Raw genomic sequence first — 21671 nt, 5'->3', positions numbered from 1 at the left:
TATTGAAAGTTAAAGTATACACACACACTTGTAAATGTTTCATATAGAGTAGGATCTACTCATACATCAAAGAGATTGTTTTAGTTCAAGCACATCAAACATGTTTTGACTTTGATCTACAGTCCAGACTACCCACGATATCAAGACTAATGACCTCAAATCCTAGCAATGCACCAAATCCCTAGTTTCAGGTGTAACATTTGACAGCAGATAATGAAGCATGACTCACTTTTTCTGATTTTACCTTCTCACTCTACTTCAGACAGCCACTATGGACAATAAGGCATTGGAACCTGACTCTCTGAGTATCCCCATGGAAGAAACCATTGTGTGTAATGGAGGTGGCCAGCCTCAGCAGCAGCAGGAAGTGTCCATACTGACCCACCTGAAGAAGGTTGAGAACCAGATCACTGAAGCGCAGCGTTTCTCCCACCTACCCAAACGCTCAGCCGTGGACCTGGAGTTCAACAACGTTTCCTACACCATCCGGGAGGGAGCATGCTGGAAGAGGAGAGGTAACACACATCTGTACAGTCTTCACACACTGCTTGTGCCAGTCAAGTCTATGTAAACCAGTCTGTAGTAGTGATGCTCAAAAATAGGTGGGTGTATTAATTGTACACCCACCTTGTACAATTAATACACCCTCTAATTGTGTTATAATAATAATGGGAGCAGACTTAGAATAAATAGACAAAGGACGCATAGTTATAAAGACCTCGGTGAATTGGAAACGCATCCTGTGTCTCAAATTGTGTACTATTGTTGTTACATTTGTTGTTAAAGTGCATAAGTGCGTCCTAATGCATTGAACTATGAGTACCTGGATGGTGGAATCATAACGGTCAAAAAGTTCATTGTAGAACGCTGCACACTTTGCACACACAACGATCTTGAAGTCACGCAACAAGCTCAAGTGCAGTTACTCCAACAAATATATACAATTATGTGTTTTTGTTCACTGTTTAAATAAGTACCACTATACTAGTGTCAAATAGACACCGCTGTTAATTTTATAGGATTATTTGAGCTGTAATAATAATGATAATAATACTTTGGATTTTTATAGCGCTTTTCCTAATGCTCAAAGACGCTTGAATGTCCTTGTAATGGTTTGGTTCCGCAAACTAGCTAGCTATCACGGCTGCTGTGCCCTCACTGATGTTAGCATTGGAAAATAAATCTGTGTCTAAATTCAGATACAGAACCGGACAGAGGTGACAAAGTGTCAACTTGTTGTTATGTACGTTGCACATTTACATACCAAATTATTATGAAGTACTGTACGTAACGGACCTAACTTAGGTTAGTTACAGCGTCAACCATGTGTTTTTGGGTGTGAGATTGTTCTATGTTCACAGTAAGTGATGTTATGGATCAGACAGGGCAAGTCTCACATATCAGTTTTTTTAAATATATGATAAGGAAGTGGTTGCTTAATGCCTTGCTATGTAACTTCTCCATAGCGACTTGGCATTGCGTCCTCTGCAAGTGGAATCCAGAGTGAGATATTCTTGTTACTGGACACATTTCTCTCTCTCATCCTCGCTCTGTTTCTTCTTTTGTCTGACTGATCATGTCTCCAGCAGTGAGTGCTGACCTGGTGCCTACAGTTAATGTTGCAAACCCTTGTCTTTATTGATCTTTTTTTGCCCAGATAATTTCCCCACATAGAGACAGATTGGACAGGCTGATTGGCTGATTGTTTTTGACTCACTGCCCTACCCAAAATCAATGGCCATGGATTTCAGGCAGAATCAATGGATACTTAAAAATGCAGGCATAAACAGTAATATATAAACTCAGTAGCATTGCACATGCTACCATTGAGCAATTTTAATCAATACAGATCAAAGTCAAGTACATGCATCTTCTGCTAATTGGATGGTTTAAGTACATATAGTATATGAACATCAAGTCCTCTGAGCAGATACAGAAAAGATCATTAAATGAATGTTTCTGATTAATGATCATTCATTTGATGATCACCAACTCTGAGGATAGCACACCCATCTCTATAATGTACAGTCAGTAGGATACAGTTGTTAAAGATAGCTCGTAATGCTTTTAATATGTGAGGGAAAATGTACCAGTTTATTATGTGGATATTCAATCAGTGCTGATGGTGAATGTGATCGATTTAAAGAGACCCTCTCTTTCCCTTTCCTGTTGGTCGACAAAGGCTAAAATCTCATCACCTTGATTGGACTCCTCTGTTTACTTCTTTAATATAGTGACATCACTATGTAACACTCACGCCTCTTGGCTAGCGCTCCAACATCATATTACATACATTATGAGAAAAATAAAGCAAAATAGAAGCCTGGAAACATGTCACAATAGAGGCACCAAATATAAATATAAACCTGAAAATCAGCATAATATGGTAGTGTAATGCTTTAAGAAAATAGTGTGACAACCCACTGGTTAAACATTCACTCTGAACATTAACCTTTGACTCTACAAATATGGATAATATAGTTTAAAAGGGGAAAAAAAAAAGGATCAGCAAGGTAAATACTTACCGTAAATAAATAACACAAAGATTTCCCCTTTTGATTGATGGGCTGCTCAGTTTAAGTCTTATATTGTATGTGATGTGTTTGAACTTGTGTTTAAACTTAGGGTGTCTTTCTTTGGCCGAGTGTTTACACAGCCACAGTACAGAACGTGTCACAGCAGAATTAAGCAGTCAATCAGTTCCTCTCAGTTGATATAGTACTCTGACTTTCATTATTATTATATCCATATTGTTGAGTAAATATATACCAGCAGCAGCTAAGAAAGCGAGACAGATAATATGTTTTACAATTATACTATAGGCATTTACCGTACCTCTTAGGTATGTTACAATCTATAATTACACATTAATAAAATAAAACATCTATTGGAATTTGGCCCAAATTATATCATTTTCTGGTTTAACTAGGCATTGAAACAATAAGAGTTCGTAAGAATTCGCCTTGGTATAAACGTACTCAACTGTTCTTCTTGTGTAAAATCTAAAACATATTCTGAGATGCAGTAAATACGTGTCTGAATCTTGGCTAAAACAGTCGTCACCATCTTCAATTGTGGACATTGGTTGCACACAAATAGTTTGCTTTGGCAGCAACCTATAGAATTGTTTTGAATCAACACAAACGATTTATGTCCAATCAACGCAAGTACTTTGTATTGATTCAAAGTTATTGAAATGTGTTTCAATAAAGTAAATTAAACACTTTCATCATTTGACTCCAACCCAATTTGATCACTTTATTCAAACACAATTCAATCCCTTTTATTCCAACACTATTTGATCACATAACTCAATATTTGTTATTTTAATATTCCCATGTCAATTACATGTTTTCAGAATTGTAATTTTTTTTATATAAATGTAATACATTATATTTATAAATATAATTGAATGTAAATATGAAACAGATTTTAAATAAAAGTACAATACACTATTAAAATGTCAGCTATAGATTGTGTTCTTGTTGTCTAATACTTTTCAATTAACTTTTTCTTGATCACTCTAAACATAACCCTCTTTTTTTCCATTGAAAACGATTAGAGTTTTGTTTCAAATCCTTTATTCCAGAACCCGGAGATTAATTCAGCAATTACAACTGCCATCGATAGAATCGAGAAGTCTTTCTAAAACATCCAATCGCCAATTTGAGAGTACAAATATTAAAAATATTTGTACTCTCAAATTGTTTAGCAATTTCGTTACAACAATAACAAGGTAAACAAAAACACAAAAATATATATATACTGTATAAACTTTAAAGCATCCCCTGCTTTTATAAGGCATCAATAACTGGAATGGTGGTAGGAGAACCAGCCACCTCAGGATCCTCGTTGAGGTAGATGCAGAGTCCTTTAATGAGGCACTCCCTGCCAGCATCGATGTCTTCCTTAAGGATTAAAACAAAGAATATAGGGACATTTTAACTCAAATTGAACCTATGGAGTAGTCACATTTTGGGATAATTTACCATTGTAATTGATTTTAGACTGACCTAATGCCGAAAAGGAAATTATATATTTATATATATATATATATATATATACGCATACATACATATACATATATACACACATATACACACAGTTAAACAGTTCTTACTGTCATCATGGCAGCCATGTCTTTTAACTTCTTGCCCTGCTGCCCCGATTGTTTCGAGAACACCCTCAGGAGACTTGCGGAGTGTAGGTCAAGCTGTGACAGGAACCTTGACTGTAGAGTTATAGTTGTAATCCGCTTGAACTCTGCGTTAACCTGAAACAAAATGAAACCATTTTTTAACAATACGGCCCACTGACATTTGTTTCATTAAACTTACACCTGCCAATCACATAACTGTATGCACTATGCATGTTTGCTCAGCATTTGATTTCTGCTATGGAATATTGGGTGTGAATGCTGAAAGCATTTTTGCTCTACCGAGATCTAATGAAGCTCGACGCGATCTTGCAAAAGATATATTTTAGAAAAACTTTTTTTTTAGGCGGCTTTTATGTAGTGCTAACTTATACAATCAAATTCGCCACAGTAGATACGAGATGTGGACCTGAAAATCGCCAATAATATGTTTGTGAATGTGTGACGAGTCTGGTGACAGACGCAGACCACAACCGCTGCGTTCGGTAAACACAACATATGGAAACCAGATAGTCTGAAAACCAGTAGGGACATAACACCAGCAGTACAGTATGTGCTGTGTGTTTCTGTTGTCAAGGAGGTTTAATAAGAACTTGTGCTACACAAAACTTGCAGTCATTTTAATTTGTGACGTTATCACGGTATTTTCCTTTTAACTCTAGGCCCAAATTCCTCCCTAAATTAATTTTCCTCCTCCTCGATCCTATTTTTTCCGGCCCTGGGACGACAGACATCCTTAAGCTCAAGCCCTACTCATCTGCTTCAATCATGTTCGAACATGTATTTGAGACTAGTCTTCCATCCCCCATAGCCAGAGGCTGAGCCTTTTTCTTGTAAACATGGATTCTAACTTTAATAATAAATCAAATGGGGAAGGTCTAAGTAACAGTAGTGACACAACTGTTTATAAAAAGCATTTCAAAAAGTGTGACACATCACACAATGGCCAATCACATAACCGAGTGGGACAGGGTTGAACCAAAATACAATTGTATTCTCACCACATAAATTTGAGCCCACAGTAAAAGCGCCGACTCCAGACACGCACAGAGTTCGCGTTTCAATCTGCAGCAACAAAGAGTAACACAAAAAACATTTATACAATGCAAAACTGTATTTCTATAAACACAAATAGTAAATACTCTACAGGTCAACAGATTATGTTTTTTTGAGGGATGATGCCAATCTTTTTTATAGCAGAGCAACACATAGCCATATACATTTCTGCATCTGAAAATGTAAATGACACCATTGCTCTCTTCAATGTACATGTATAGGGCTGGGTACCTACCGAAATAACCTGGTACCAAGTAGTATCGACTTCTCAAGTCAAAGGATACCTATCCTTATCATAATAATCACTGCTACATGGGGCACTGGGAAAGTCCGATGATGTCAGTCTGCATAACAATTAGCCATATGCTGCATAATAATTAGCCATGTGCTTCTGGTAACTAGAGCATATAGCCTATCTGTATCACCTAGAATGACGCACACACATATATGTGTTTCGTTTAGGTCAAAATTGTTAATATTGTCAGTTAGCTGAGTTTCTTCCCGTTAAGTGGGTATGACACATTCATAGTTTGTTAAATGTTAAGAAGCCCTCAGACGCTGTTTCTTGCAAGATGTTGCATCTGCACCGCCGCGGCAGGGGCAATCGGGCTTAACAGGTTTTAAGGGTACTGGTATCATAATTCTGTTAAACGATACCCAGCCCTATTTATATAACAGTTATACTCACCACAAAAACATCACGGGCTGGTGGTGAGCTGTAGCACCAAACACACAGATTATTAAACACACAGCATTAGTAAACCGTTTTTTCTTCTTAATAGAACTTTAGGTGGACACACTTCTAATCCGGTTATTTACAGATAAAATACATACTCAACACAGAACTTGAGCCACAGCGGAGGCACTACGGTCGTCTGACGGCAATCTGCAGCAGCAACAACAGCATTGACATTAAAAAGCATGGCCGTTTTTCCCTTGCTAACGCTTAGCATAACTTTGGAGCGTGGCTTGGTTAAAAAGTGAGCGCCCCAGCCTCTTAAAGACAGTAATGTAAACTCGTACTGCTCGTTGACCAAAGCTTTCGTTTGAAAGCTAACGTTAATCCTAATGCAACGTTAGCTAACAATGGCTAAATTAACAAATAGCATTAAGTAGCTACGAACCAACACACCTTGCGGCGGGCCCCACCCGACTGACTAACGTTACTGTCGGGGCGGACATTTTCACAGAGGAAACGTAGCACACGGTAATTCAACAGCACGAGAGCAAATAACTTCATGACAGTTCATTAACTTATGTTGGTGACTTTCAATGCATTATACTACATATGGTTACGCATTAACTAATATTCCAATGTATTCCAGCCATCCATACTTACCGATCCGAGCTGAGTAATGGCGTGAAAAAGCTGTCTTCCTTGCGGCTGTCTTCCGCCACAAATGCATTGCGCGCGATTTCGCGGGGTATTGCAGTGGAATTGATACATTTATTTGATTTACTCATTTTATCACAACATGACCTAAACACGTTCATGTACTCTCTCCTCATACAATGTAGATTATACACAATACTATTACATTTTGCTTGTGTTACAACCCGGCTCCTGGGCTGCAACAAAAAGCAGGGAGGCGAGACGAGGGGTAAGAATATAACAATAGTTTATTCTTAATAAACAAATAAGTGAATGGAACCAGCAACAGGTCCCCGAGGCTGGCACGGAGAGAGTGCCCAGAGGAGTGAGAGACGTATCCGGCTGGGCTCTCTTCTTGTAGGCCTTTACGACTCAGGTGCAGCTCATCAGGTAAACACCAGCCCCACAGCACCGGATCCTGTACACAGAGAGAGAGAGAGACCACGGAACGCCTAGTGGTGTGGAGGGGTCGTCACACTCCCCCCATAAAGAAAGGGGTTCAATTAAGAACACCGTTAACTACCTAACAGGACCCTCTTAACACCAAAACAATACAGCTACAATAGCCTTCAAAAACTCCACACTGACGTCTATACTGCTTCTCAAACCAGCCAACAAACCTTCCCCTGCCCACTCCAGCGCCTGAAGAAGCAATTTAAGAGGGACAGAGTAGATCTAGAAGACCAGAGCAAACAGCATAGTCAGGCAAACCCAAAGAAACTAGGAGCTCTTCTCCTACGCTTCGGTGTGGACAGGAGACAATTTTGGTCAGTCCCTTGACCCAGCACATTGAAAGGCCCGGAATGTTTCTCCAGAAACGGCAAACTAGCCCTTGGCACCAATACCAGGACCTGACCTCCAGGACTAAACGAGCGCTGCTCAGTTTTTCGTTCATACCGATGTTTCCTTCCTACCTGGGCAGACGACAACTTCTCTTTGGCCATCCCCCCAGCTGAATACCCCCTATGCCGGACCCCGTTTACATGGTCTATGTGAATACGAAGGGGTTCCGATGGCGGGACAGCGTCAACGATTAAACGTTCAAAAGGCTGTACACTCACAGGGATGGGGCACAGTGGAGCGGATTTCTCACCCTGATTTGGCTTACCTTTCGTTTGACATGTGTGACATGCTTTAATATGCCGAGACACATCCCTCTTTAAACTAGGCCAAAATAAATACCGTAACATGTAATCATATGTTTTACGGACACCCAGATGTCCCGATTGATTATGTACTTTCCTGAGGACCTCCTCACGAAATGTTACAGGCACCACAATCTGAAAGACTGGCTCACCAATGAAGTCTTTCCCATGTGACAACCATTTTCTGACCAGCAGCTCCCCTTGCAGCAGACAACCACCGGTGGCGCCATTTCCATCCTCGGTGGAGAGAACCGCCTCAAAGAACGGACTGAGGGAGACATCAGCTCTCTGCTCTATCACCAATTCACTGCGGGATACAGACAACAACAAGTCAGGAACAACCACAGAATCTATCTTACCCACCTCTTCACCCTGCTCAGACTCCCCCTGTGCACGGCTCACAGCGCAAGCCACAAACACTCCAGGGGAGCACTTAGCATTTTCCTCTGGGTTAACAGTCACAGTGGGTGAAGATGACAGTATGGTAGGCGGTGGACCCTCAGCCCACACACGGCTGCCAGCCAGGCTGTTACCCAGGATAACATCCACACCTTCAATCGGCATTACAGGACGGACCCCATGTTGACCTCACCCTGCACCAAACCAGAGATAAGCACAACAGAATGCAGAGGAACAGGCACAACACTCATTCCCATACCTCGCATCAGGACAAAGTCCCCAGTCCTAGATTTGTCAGAAAACGGTAGCACAGAGCTCAGAATGTATGAATCATATGATGCAGTGTCTCTCAAAATCTTTACCGGCACGCTGATGTCACTTCCCACCAATGACACGCATCCGTTTGACACAAATGCAGAAAAACCTGGTTCCTTCAACCCGCATGGCTCGATAACCTGCTGACAGGGAGAGATGACAGGTAAGGGTATCACGGACACAGCGCAAGCAGCAGAGTTAAACTGGCCCCCATTATTCCCCCTGCTAGCCTTAGCTTTGGGACAGTCAGCTTTCCAGTGCCCTCTCCCCCTGCAGAAGTTACAGATTTCTGATGGGTCAACCCGTGGCTGCCCTCGCATCGCACGTTCAGCATTACCCAAGTGTGCATGAGCTTCCTCCTCCCATCTACCTGCTGCACGATACATTCCTTCCTCCTGGACCCTGAAGTCTCGACCGCCCCTGTGTATCAGCACGTAGTCATCAGCCAGTACAGCAGCCTCTGCAGCAGTCTTCACCTTGCGCTCGCTGATGTAAACTGCAATGTGGCTGGGTACAGAATTTTTAAATTGTTCCAACACCATCATATCACACAATGCAGCATACAAATTCACATTTAGGGCATTGCACCATCTGCTAAAAAAAAGTACCAGATCCCTGGCAAACTCAACATGGGTCTGTCTGCTAGACTTCTCCCAGGACCTGAACCTCTGTCGATATGCCTCAGGGACTAACTCGTAGGCCTTCAGCACAGCAGTCTTAACAGTTAGGTAAACCTTGTTCTCTGCCACCGTCAGAGCAGAGTAGGCTTCCTGGGCTTTACCTGTCAACACACACTGTAACAATAAGGTCCTCTCAGCATCAGACCACTCTCTGCTCTCAGCTACACGCTCGAACAGGGAAAAAAAAGTATCTGGGTCTCGTTCACTAAACTGAGGCACTACCGGCAAATTACTGCCAACGCTCTACCAGAGAAATTAGAGGCCTGGCTTGCACCACCAGGTAGTAAATTCAACCTCCGCTCCTCTAACTCAAGCCTTTTAATTTCCACCTCTCCCCTCATCTTTTCCACTGCCAGCTTCTCCATTTCTGTTTGCAACAGCAACAACTCCTTTCTCTGTTCAAAAGTCAGGCCTGCATCACGGCAGCCAGACATATCAACACCGTCTCTGCTAGGACCAACAGTATACTTTCCCCCTTTGAAAGCCCCCAACTCAAACAGATTTGCTTTAACAATCCCTCTTATGTTTTCTTTCATTCTTTTATCCCCAACATCCAAGTGGAAATGTTCAGCAACACAGATCAGCTGCTCACGTGAGAAACCCTCCAGCAGCTCCTCTGAAGGCGCTCTCACAAAATCCTCCACACTCTCCATCGTGACAACACTGTGTGGCACGCTCACGCTACTTACACAGCCTACACGCGGCCCGTCCCTCTAACTGCCTCAACAACAACGGGGGACTGCGTCGGGTCGATGATCGTGTTGCTTTTAATCATACGAAGCCAGATTAAATTAAATAACGACTTCTCCAACCTTATACTTTTCTCCAGAGTGCCGTGGTTCATTGTTTATTAATGTGTTTCAGCGGCATTTACCGACCGCTGCAGTGCTGGCTGCTCTTCCACGGGAGTTTATTCTCCCGTTAGCTCCGGGTGAGCTCACACGGCTCTAAAGTATTCACTGTCTGACTGTCACACAAGCAGCTGATACATATCCCCAGTTCCCCTTAAGTGAATGTGTGTCAGTCTGAATTGACGCTGTTTGGCATCACAACGCTGTTATGAAAGTTTCTCTGGTATAACATGGGTGATGTTAGCAGAGCAACCGAAGCTAAACTGACTACTTGCTATTGCTATCCTATTGTGGCATAAGCCGTTTTGTACAGGCACATTTTACCGGCGTATTTTTCATTATGATTCTACTTGTGTTAGTCGGACATGACAACCTGTGCAGCCCATGTATTGATTCCATCCGATAGCTGCTATAATACAAAACAAAACGTCTGCCTGCTCTCCACAATGATCAATAACAGCGAACGGATGGTCAAAGTAAGGTACAAATAAACAGAATCACACGAAGCCTGGTTAGTGTTGCCTGACTTTATAAAAGTGTGTTTTTTTTTTATAAGTGTGTGGTTGCCTTCTAGTCACTTTGCTCAGCGCTACTGCTTGTAGGCAGGCATGACGAGACTCTTCAGTCGACCCATGTTCAGGGGAGGTGGGTTTAGTTTCCTGCACGCCTCGACGTAAGAGAGACGTAAGCGACGCCGCCTCTTAGCTCCGGAGTCTTGCTTCTAGACCGACAATTTTTTGGAGCTAGAAACGAACCGGATTCCGGAGCTAAGAGGCGGCGCCGCTGCGGTGTGAACAGGAAAAAACTGTACTTTTCAGGCTCTAGCTCCGAGCCGGCCCTGAAAACGCGTTGGTGTGAAAGGGGCAAGAGAGAGAGAGAGATACCACGGAACGCCTAGTGGTGTGGAGGGGTCGTCACAAACATGAGACAATTGTATAACATTCACAAAATAGGCTTGGATAAATCCAACAGATGGCCAGTCCCCCTTTTTTCAGTGTAGAGGATGTGAGGTCCACTCACAAATAAAGCAGGTTCACATGGATAGGATACTAGATAAGTTTGCCAGGCATTATACACTACACATTTTCTTGGATTGCACCATAGTCCTAATCGATTCAAATCGCGAACTATTTCCATTGCGGAGGGCCCACAGACCCCCTGTTTTGTGTCCCCCCCACTTCTCAAACCAAAGTAACTCCCCCCCCCCCTGCACGGATCGCCATCATCGGACCGCCCTCATCCCGCCCTGGCAGCCCCCCCCCCCAAAGCAGTAAACATAGGGGAAACACTGCATTGTAGCATGTAATAAACCCCTCTGTTTCAGCCCTGTTTTAAAAGTGCTGATTCTGTGTCTGTAGCTTTAAATGCTAATGAGCTGCTGCTGGCCATGCCCTTCTGAGAAGTGATTGGTTAAAAAAACACAATGGTGCTCTAGGAGGAGATTCAGGTGATGGTAATAGTTGCACAACCCGAAAAAACATTGTGACCTCACAAAGTGGCCCAAATCTGATCAGTTCATTTTCAGACAGGTTTTTATACAAATGGATTAGGACAAAAAGAGAGAGAATCTTTTTTCCTGAAACTTTCCTAATCGTCCCATGTCATGCTTTTCCGGTTATTACCCGTCCCCTTGTGTGTTATGAAGGTTTTTATGCATGTAAACGGTCTGCAAAGTCACAAACCCTCAAAGTACACCCTGTAGCGTAAAAAAAAACAGAAAATACCTGTCTATGCAGCCCCAGAACGCCTCGTTGGAGATTTCTCTTTTTCTTCCTGGGTACAGTGACGTGCCCATACCCAAATGGACCCATTGGTCCAAATGGACCAATCCGTGGAGCCGTTACGTTACGTCCGCGGAGCCGTTACGTTAAGTCCGTGGATTGGTCCAAATGGACCAATCCGCAAACTTCCTCACACACACACACTCAATCTTTTCTCAGCTGCAGCTCCGCCGATTTCTCCTCCCTGAGACGGCGGGACGCGGCGAGGCTGTGAGTTGGTGTGTGAGCACACACACAAACTCCCAGCCAGGCTGCGGGTGTGTGTGTGTGTTCGGGCTGGGTTTCGCTGTGTCTCGCTGTCTCGCAGACGGCCACTGGGCTCATAGGGAGGGGGGGGCAGGAGCTCCAACAAGCCGTTTAGGACAGAGAGTGAATACACATACTATACAGAGATGCTGTATGAGAAACCAATGTGATTTTGGAATATTGCACAATATAAATCTATTTTAGTATACTTCAACAATGGAATTATGATCAGTAGAAATGGCCATGACATGGGACCTTTAATACAGAGTGGAAACATATTAATGTAAAAGATACATGAAAAAGTGGATTTTGCATAATAGGTGACCTTTAATATATGAGCTTTAAATCTTTATGATTGTATATACATGTACTGTATATACATGCACAGGGTGCCAATCGAGACATGACTTGGGAACCAGTTGGTTGCCAGTTCAAGTCCCATAATGGTAGTGCGCAGTGTTTGCCTCCTTGGCACTTCCGTTGTGCCCTTGAGCAAGGCACAACATCCCCTTTCATTCCTTATAGTAGCTGCCCATTGCTCCTTATACTAGGATGGGTTTAATGCAGAGACTTAATTTAATTGTGTGTGCAGTGCTGTGTATGTGTGTAACAAAGTTGATTACATTTGAAATCCTCCATTTTCCTTTTAGTTGGGGCTTACTTCTAGGAAATGAGCCATTGATTTTGTGTGCATTGGTTTTCTGTTTAATAAAATATTCATTAGGAGGATAACCCAAGGTGATTCCAAATGAAGCGTTTGGGGGGCTCAGGCGCTTGCCTTGAAACTCGACACATCTACCAGCTCATGTTTTATTTGCTCTTGCAGATGTATCTGGTCCCTATCCACTTTGGAAAGATTTCCAGAAACTTGAGATCTTTCTTGCCAATTAGAACCGTTTATCTGAAAATAGAAAATCTTAAAACACACTGAAGTTTTACTAAAAAACAGCTAAATACTGTTAATGACTAGACATTTACATTACAATAATTTGTTTCAAAAGAGGACATATTATGCATATGTATTTTGTGCCTGTTGTCACGATCTGTCTGTGTTGTGTTTTGTCTTGTCTAGATCTGTCTTTGGTTTCCTGTCTGTGTGTTCCCTCCTACCTGTTCCCTCCTACCTGATTTCCTGATTGTGTTCACCTTGTGCCCCTGTGTTTTCTCCTCCCTCCTCACCTGTCTCTTGTTTCTTTGATTAGTCCTGTGTGCATTTAGGTTCGTTTTTTCCTGTTCTATTTCGTATATGGCTTCGCCCTCTAAGGCTATCGCTATTGGGTAAGGCAAGGCAAGGCAAGGCAAGTTTATTTATATAGCACCTTTCAACACAAGGTAATTCAAAGTGCTTTACAAAAATGGAAGACATTTTAAAAATGGCATTTAAAATCAGTCATTAAAAAGAAAAGATAATAAAATAAACATTAAAAGAAAAAATACATGGATAAAAGTTAAAAGTTACAGTGCAGTTTAAGATGTGAATAGTTCAATTAAAAGCAGCGGCAAAAAGAAAAGTCTTCAGCCTGGATTTAAAAGTAGTAAGAGTTGCAGCGGACCTGCAGGTTTCTGGGAGTTTGTTCCAGATATTTGGAGCATAATAACTGAATGCTGCTTCTCCATGTTTAGTTCTGACTCTGGGGACAGAAAGCTGACCAGTCCCTGAAGACCTGAGAGTTCTGGATGGTTCATAATTTAGCAGTAGGTCAGACATGTATTTTGGGCCTAAACCATTCAAAGCTTTATAAACCAGCAACAATATTTTGAAATCTATTCTTTGACACACAGGAAGCCAGTGTAAGGACTTCAGAACAGGAGTGATGTGATCCACTTTCTTAGTGTTAGTGAGGACTCGAGCAGCGGCGTTCTGAATTAGCTGCAGCTTTCTAATAGATTTTTTAGTGAGGCCTGTAAAGACACCATTGCAGTAGTCGAGTCTACTGAAGATAAAAGCATGGACAAGTTTTTCCAAATCCTGCTGTGACATTAGTCCTTTAATCCTAGATATGTTCTTTAGGTGATAGTAGGCTGATTTAGTAACTGTTTTAATGTGACTGTTGAAACTCAGGTCAGAGTCCATGACGACACCTAGATTTCTGGCTTTATCTGTTGTTTTGAACATTGCAGACTGAAGCTCAGCGCTAACTTTTATACGTTCTACCTTGGCTCCAAAAACCATTACCTCAGTTTTATCTTTGTTTAATTGGAGAAAGTTCTGACACATCCAGTCATTGATTTGTTCAATGCACTTACTCAGTGTTTGAATTGGAGCATAATCTCCTGGTGAAATTGTTACGTAAATTTGTGTGTCATCCGCATAGCTATGGTAACTTATTTTGTTGTTTTTCATTATCTGAGCCAGTGGTAGCATGTAGATGTTAAAGAGAAGAGGCCCCAAGATGGAGCCTTGAGGTACCCCACATGTCATATTTGTCAACTCAGATGTGTATTTACCTATAGAAACAAAGTTTTTTCTGTCCTTTAAGTAGGACTCAAACCAATTTAGAACTGTTGCCGAAAGTCCCACCCAGTTTTCTAGTCGGTCTAGTAATATGTTGTGGTCAACAGTGTCAAACGCAGCACTGAGATCTAATAATACTAACACTGAAGTTCTGCCACTGTCTGTGTTTAAGTGGATGTCATTGAAGACCTTTACAAGAGCAGTCTCAGTGCTGTGGTTTGGACGAAATCCTGACTGGAACACATCCAAACAGTTATTTAAATGCAAGAAGTTACTCAACTGTTGAAATACAACTTTTTCAATGATTTTACCTAGAAATGGCAGGTTTGATATTGGCCTGTAATTGTTCATTACTGAGGCATCTAGATTATTCTTTTTTAAGAGCGGTTTAATGAGGGGGGTAATCCCCCTGCGCACCCGCGCAGCACTGAAAACACCTGTAGTCCACGCCCGCCCGCAAGGTGGGCCTCACCCTCGGGCTCCCTTCCGGTATAAATAGGAAGGAGACCCGACAATCTGCTCCCTCTTTTTCTTCAGCACCCCGTTACTGAAGCACTGAGACATAATATATCCGAGAACCATGAGCAACAATTGTGTCAGAGATTGTCCCTCATGTGGATCGGGCTATATCATGAGTTATGATCAGCACACTGAATGCGAATCCTGCCTGGGGCCAGAGCACGCGTACGCGGCTCTCAGCCAGCAGGTCGCATGCCAGCACTGTGCCCGTCTCCCCTCGGCCGAGAGGAAGCGTAGAGCGGACGCTCTCGCTGCTGCGACCGAGGAGGACGATTCGTGCCCCTGGAGCCGACTCGTGCCCCTGGAGCCGAGTGCCGGGCAGGAGTCGGACGACTCCTACCCCATCTCCCTCCACGGTTCACCGGATGGTTCTCCCCTCCCTCCTCTCCCCCGGACGGGGGAGACAGAGTCGGAGCAGGGTGTCGACTTGGCCGAGCACGCGGTCCCCTTCTCCGTCACCACGGCGCTGCCGGCGATAGGTGGCATCCTGCTGGAACTGCCGGGGATCATTTGCAAGGCGGCCGCCTGCAGAGGTCTCCCCGTTCCCCCAGCTCAGGAGAGGAGTGCTCCGGACGACATGACCGGAGTTTTTTCGCGGGTGCAGACGGTCAGGAGTGACCCGATCTGGCCACGCTTCCCCGCCATCAGGAGGTACCAGGAGGGGGCGGCGGCGAACCCGAGGACTCTGAAGGCCCCGGTGGCCACATTTGTTCCCCTCACCAAGGTGGAGGGTTTTACGGATGTGGGATTCCCAGCCACCCCTTCGCTGGAGCCGGGCCTGACGGCGTTTTTTTGGGGTGAGGCAGGCCAACATGATCGCCGGACGGCGCCCTACGTTGGCCTCCCCCAGGGACCAGTATGTTGCCCGCCAGGCTGACCGGGTGCACCAGTGTGCCTTTCAGGCGTCGGCGGCGGCAAACAACATCGCGCTGCTGTCCAACTCGGTGGTGACGCTGGTGGAGCGGTCCACCACCTTGGCCGCTGACGAAGCGGAGGAGATCGCCAAGGCTGCCAGCACGGCGCTCACACTGTGTGCGTCTGTTGCTGTCTCCCAGGCTAGAATCGCCGCGTGGGTGACGCAAATCCAGCGCCACCTCTGGCTGCAGCAGGCGTCCGTTACAGAAACGGCCAGAAAAGTGCTGCTGGATGCTCCAATCAGCCCGGACGGGCTGTTCGGACCCCAGTTCCACGCCATGGTGGAATCCATGAAGGCGGCTGCGGAACAGGCGGACGACATCCGCCAGCATGTCAGCTGGCTCCAGCCTGCTGGGCGGCACCAACACCCGCAGCAGCCGCAGCAGCCGCAGCAGCCGCAGCGTCCAACCCGGCCACAGCGGCAGGCGGAGAGGTACCAACCGCAACCGCGGCGTCAGCGCCCGTCGGCGGCGGCAGGGGCTCCGCCCCGCGTCTCCGCTCCCCCGCCACCCCAGAGACGGAGGGGTCTCTCGGCGGTGAGCCAACGGGGAGGGAGGCACTCCCGCTCTGTATCCGCTCCACGTGAGCCTCCAAGAAAACAGAGCCGTTTTTGACGTGTTGGGGGGGATAGAGAAATAAAATGGGTTCATTTTCCAACTTTTTGTCTGAGTCATCAGTATCATCAAGTGTTTCTCACATATCCTCCACTCTGTGTAAACCAGCTGTCTATAACCTATCGGTTAGTAGCCAGCAGGGTTCGTTGCGAAAACCTGCACTTTTTTAATCTATCGGTTAATAAACTGCAGAGTTCGCCAACTAAGCCAGCTGCCACCAATCTGTTGATTAGTAGGCAGCAGGGCTCGCTGCAGAAGCCTGCTGGTTTTAACCTATCGGTTAATAAACCGCAGAGCTCGCGGCATTCCTCTGTCCGAGATACGTCTCCTACACACGGTCATAATAAACCCATGAGCGCCGTTATAACGCCTCATGTGGTCAACACTGCATACATCTCCATTCATCCCCTGAGCGTGTACACGCCTCATGATGAGTGAAACGCAGCGTGTGGAGGCTCCCTCACAGCCCTTTCGCTTCAGGCCCACCTTGGGTTGCCTCACAGGCAGCGGCGGCAAGGGCTCTGACGTGGCTCGTCGCCAAGACGACCACAACACATCTCGACCATGTGCGCCCGCTCTCAGAGAATTTCTCAGAGCGACAGCGTGTGTGTCTGATGGACAGATGGATGAGCAGGCTGATCAGCAGAGGGTACACCCTGCAGTTCGCCTCCCCCCCCCCACAGTTCAATGGGATACAGGAAACACTCCTGTCATCCCAAGAACAGTGTCTTGCGCTCCAAGCAGAGCTGCGGGAACTCCTGTTGAAAGAGGCTATTTCCAGGGTTCCTCAAGGGGAAGAAAATCAGGGGTATTACTCCCGCTATTTTCTTGTCCCGAAAAAGACAGGGGGGATGAGATCCATCCTTGATCTGTCAGTATTCCCATGCTGACGATCAAACAGGTGCTGGAATGTGTTCACCAGGACGACTGGTTCACTTCCACCTGAAGGATGATGCATATACTTCCATACCCACCATCCCGAAACACAGGAAATTCCTGCGTTTCTCTTTTCAGGAAATATCAGACCAGACAATCGTCTGCTGTTTGGATGTTCCCTGGCTCCTCGCATTTTGTGTAGAGAAGGCTGGAGCCACTACACAGAGAGGAGGGATGAGAATGAGGTCTTTTCTCTGGACAACCTGCTATTTGCTATAGGCTCGATCCAGCATGAGGAAGTCGCTTTACAGACGTTACATATCGTATCGCATCTGTCAAAGCTCAAAGATCCCCATGGGTCTCCCCCACAGGAGGAGACTCCAGAGGTGGGTCATTCGCTGTAGAAGCCTGCTGTTTTAACCTATTGGTTTATAAACTGCATAGCTCGCTCGAGTTGTCCTCTTCCCCCCCAGACATTCATTTATCTGCGAGTGGAATAAAACTCAGCAACAGAGTGCGGCTCTCGCTGCAGCGAGTGGAGGAACTGACAGCTCCCTATCCAGCGTGTCACATCCCACAGCGTGGTGACAGCCCTCTCCGTGATACAGCTGCTCAGCATGACGTCAGCTGATCACGTGGGGATTCCCCGGGGTCTCCCCCACAGGAGGGGTCTCCAGAGGTGGTTCATTCGCCCACGCACCGACCCCGTGCGTCAGGGGTAAATGTGCTGGAGCTGTTCTCCGGGTGGGAAGTATTCCAGCACTTCGCCCCGTTGCTGTACAATCAAACATGTGTTGATTCGCCCAGCCAACAGGCCACGGCAGCCTACCTCAATCGCCAGGGAGGACAGCCGTTTATGCTAAACCGGCTTCATGCCTAAGGCTAAGGTCATCACAAACTTTTTTAGGTCAAGAGTGATCACCCTGGCTGGCTTCTTTCCCCCTCCTCAAAGCCAGAGGAATGTTTCCTCCTCCACGGCTTTGCACGGAGGAATGTCAGTGGAAGACATTTGCACTGTTGCATCTTGGTCTTCTCCCTGTTCATTTATTCAATTTTATTTGAGGGATGTCCCATTCCTCTCTGACACACTCTGAGCTGAGTGTCCTGTCAGAGTGAGTGACGTCAGGGATCCAGCTGTGCGCCTCTCTCCTGCCTCGGCACACGGAGAGTGGCCTGTATTTCCCTCTTATGAGAGGGACATTCCCCTTTTTTTCCCCTGACACATTTCGTACGGAATGTCTTGTCAGAGTGTGTGATGTTGGGGACCCAGCTGTGCGCTCTTCTGCCTGTCTGCACACAGAGAGCTGCTATTCCCCCTCCTTCTGTCACTGGGCAAAGTGTGATTTTCGTCTCTACTTTCTCACAGCGGACGGGTATGTATTATTCCCAGCCTTCGTCCTCTCATGGTAAATATTCATGTTATGATATATTCCAGGGACTGTGATGCGCCATTCGCATGGCGCAATAGGCATGGGTTATTATCTGAGCAGGTGTGGTTGTGCTTCTTGTACCGGGGCGACCCAGTGGGGCGCAGACTACATCTTGCTTCGCCCTTAACCCAATAGCGATAGCCTTAGAGGGCGAAGCCATATACGAAATAGAACTGAAGTTACCTACTGTAACTCCAGCTTCTATGAGTATTGGCGTAGCCCTCTAAGTTCTGGGCCCCACTGGCTCCACGAATAGCTGAAGAAAAGGTTTTAGTGTGGGAGCAGATTGTCGGGTCTCCTTCCTATTTATACCGGAAGGGAGCCCGAGGGTGGGGCCCACCTTGCGGGCGGGCGTGGACTACAGGTGTTTTCAGTGCTGCGCGGGTGCGCAAGGGGATTACCCAATAGCGATAGCCTTAGAGGGCTACGCCAATACTCATAGAAGCTGGAGTTACAGTAGGTAACTTCAGTTAGTCTTTGTGAGATCCTTGTTTGTTTTTGACTGTGTTCACGGGGGAGAGCTCTGGATGTTCACTTGTAGCCTTGGAAATGATGCCGAAGTAACAACATACTGGTAACGGTTAGTAAAAACCATGAATTAATGCTTTGACAAGTGTGCAGACAAGACGGCAGGCGAAAAACCTTTTAAAATGCGTGTTTCTCTGAATGGAGATCGGATCGATCAGGCTAAGCTAACGTTGTATCTGCTCCATCCATACTCACAACAACATGATACAGACACAGATACAACAGCGACTGTATTCGCCATGACACAGACAGTCTGTGTTTTGTTCATGTACAACCTTTGTCCAGTTTCTGAACAGATATGAGGAGCTGTGAGCTCTGAGTGCTAACAGCTAACTGTAACGGCCCGTCCACACAGCGGCGTTGGAAGCTTCTTCCAACGCTTCTGCCCATTCACTTTGAATGGGGTGACGTCACTTTTCGCCGAACTGCATTGTGGGAAGCAAAGCGGAGCTTTCCTGGCGTTGCAGGCTGCAAAAGTTGAGCAATGTTCAACTTTTGAAGCCTTGGCAGAAGCGTCAGCCAATCAAATCATATGCCAGTACAAGCTCTAGCCAATCAAACCGCTGCTTGTGTGTCAGGGGCGGGAGATTCATGGTTGTTGGTCGAGCTTCAGACACGCCCGCCGGCAAGCTTTTTCCAACGCCGCTGTGTGGACGGGCCGTAACAGGCTGAGATCCTCACCGCTGATTGGCTACCGCGAGAACGCGTCACGCGAATTTGACGCTCGAGTTGAAAAAATGGATTAAAGAGACTCTCGTACACACAGAGCCACACACGCACACACAGACTTTTGCATTTCAAAGTATTGCTTGTTCATACAGTTGAATGTTGGAGCTTCACTGTGCACTGCTGAATGATTTATGTCCAGAGTTTGACCCTTGAAGGCTGTTTCTTCTGCTCTGAAATGGAATATATTTGTTACACATTAATAGAATTTTAGATTTTTTGATTTGATTTTGGATTTGTGAATGGGAGAAGTAGTAGATAGAAAACATACCAAACACTAATTATTCAAAGTAGAGTATTTCATTTTATATATACGGTAATACTAAGGAGGCATAGGCCTGTATGATGATATAATGTTTGACATTATTGATATTAAAAAAGTGATTTGTTTTCCATGTCATTCGTGTGTTTTTCTTATCAGAAAGTGTAGTTATTTATTTGTAAGCTCCAAATCCAAATGTTTCCCTCAATGGCCTTTGTGCCCTAAAACATTTTGTGACACCAAAGGCCAACCCGCGGCTCTTTAACCTCTTAAGCACGGCGGTCCCCCCATTGGACCCCTCCCACCGTTTTGTTTTCGAGATAATGTCTCAGGGCTTCTTAACATTTATGAAACTATTAATGTGTAGCACCAGATTAACGGGAAGAATCTCAGCTAACTGAAGATATGAACCATTTTTACCAAAACAAAACACAAGTCTCATAAGAAGCGTCTAAATGACCCCTGAGCGAAAGAATTCTAACGCACTGCGGCACACAATTCAAGATAAAAATACCCTTATTACTTATCGTAGCTGCACATACAATATAGCCTATTAAAGCTGAGACTCCACTGATTATTTAGGTATAGTATCATCACTGAGCGATCCTAAATTGCGACGGCTGAAGCAAACACAGACATCACAACACGTACCTTTACGGAGCTTTTACGGCAGATCGTCTCACCGTAGTTGTCAATTAGGTCAAAAGACGTGTTCAATGGCATTAAAACGAAAACAAAAAAATCTACAACTGTTGATCCATAGGTTGATAATGTACCTGTGCCTTTGAAGAAATTATTTATAATCCATAATTCCATTTTTTATGTAAAAATCGGAGCGGAAAAGTTAGCTGCTAATGGTAGCCACCAGAGTGTATGCAGCTTCCGGTTTTGGTAACGCGTCACTCTCACTCCTTATTTGTTAACGTTTTGGTGTGTATATAACTTTCCCTCGATTCCATTGGCTCTAGCGGTTATAAAGAGATTTCATTCATCAAAATCGAGCAAGGGGGGCCAGAGATAGGTCAAATCCACCCAAATGACCCCAGAAGTGGGGTTTTTTGGCTAAATCTCTCTAAAAAGGTCAAATTTCACTTGTTTTGCATCAATCTTGATACAGGGTACTTATTATATGTTGTACTTTGGATTCCTAAAGCGTTTAGTCTACTAACCCATCATCCAAGGGTGGTTTTCACTATCTGTAAAAAAAAATGTTTGGACGGACACTATAATTTACAGTTTCTTACTATGTAAAATCTGAATTTTCTTTAAAATAAAAAACATCTATATTGATTCTGACTTTTCTAAATCCAACTCACAGGTTTATCATTACTTTGAGAAAAAAGAT

General features: G+C 44.8%; 1 protein-coding gene across 1 annotated transcript in view; it reads left to right on the top strand.

Moving 5' to 3' along the window:
* The first annotated feature begins 271 nt into the window (after positions 1–271).
* Positions 272–21671, top strand: part of LOC117468881 (ATP-binding cassette sub-family G member 4-like) — a 39771-nt gene continuing 18371 nt past the window's right edge. The window contains exon 1 of the mRNA XM_034113249.1: positions 272–515. Coding sequence (XP_033969140.1) covers positions 272–515 — 244 coding nt within the window. The remainder of the gene's footprint in view (positions 516–21671) is intronic.

This window comes from Trematomus bernacchii, unplaced genomic scaffold (genome assembly GCF_902827165.1).
Source record: "Trematomus bernacchii unplaced genomic scaffold, fTreBer1.1, whole genome shotgun sequence".
Taxonomy (NCBI): domain Eukaryota; kingdom Metazoa; phylum Chordata; class Actinopteri; order Perciformes; family Nototheniidae; genus Trematomus; species Trematomus bernacchii.
The sequence above is the reverse complement of the archived record's forward strand: the minus strand, read 5'-3'. Positions and strand labels throughout refer to the sequence as shown.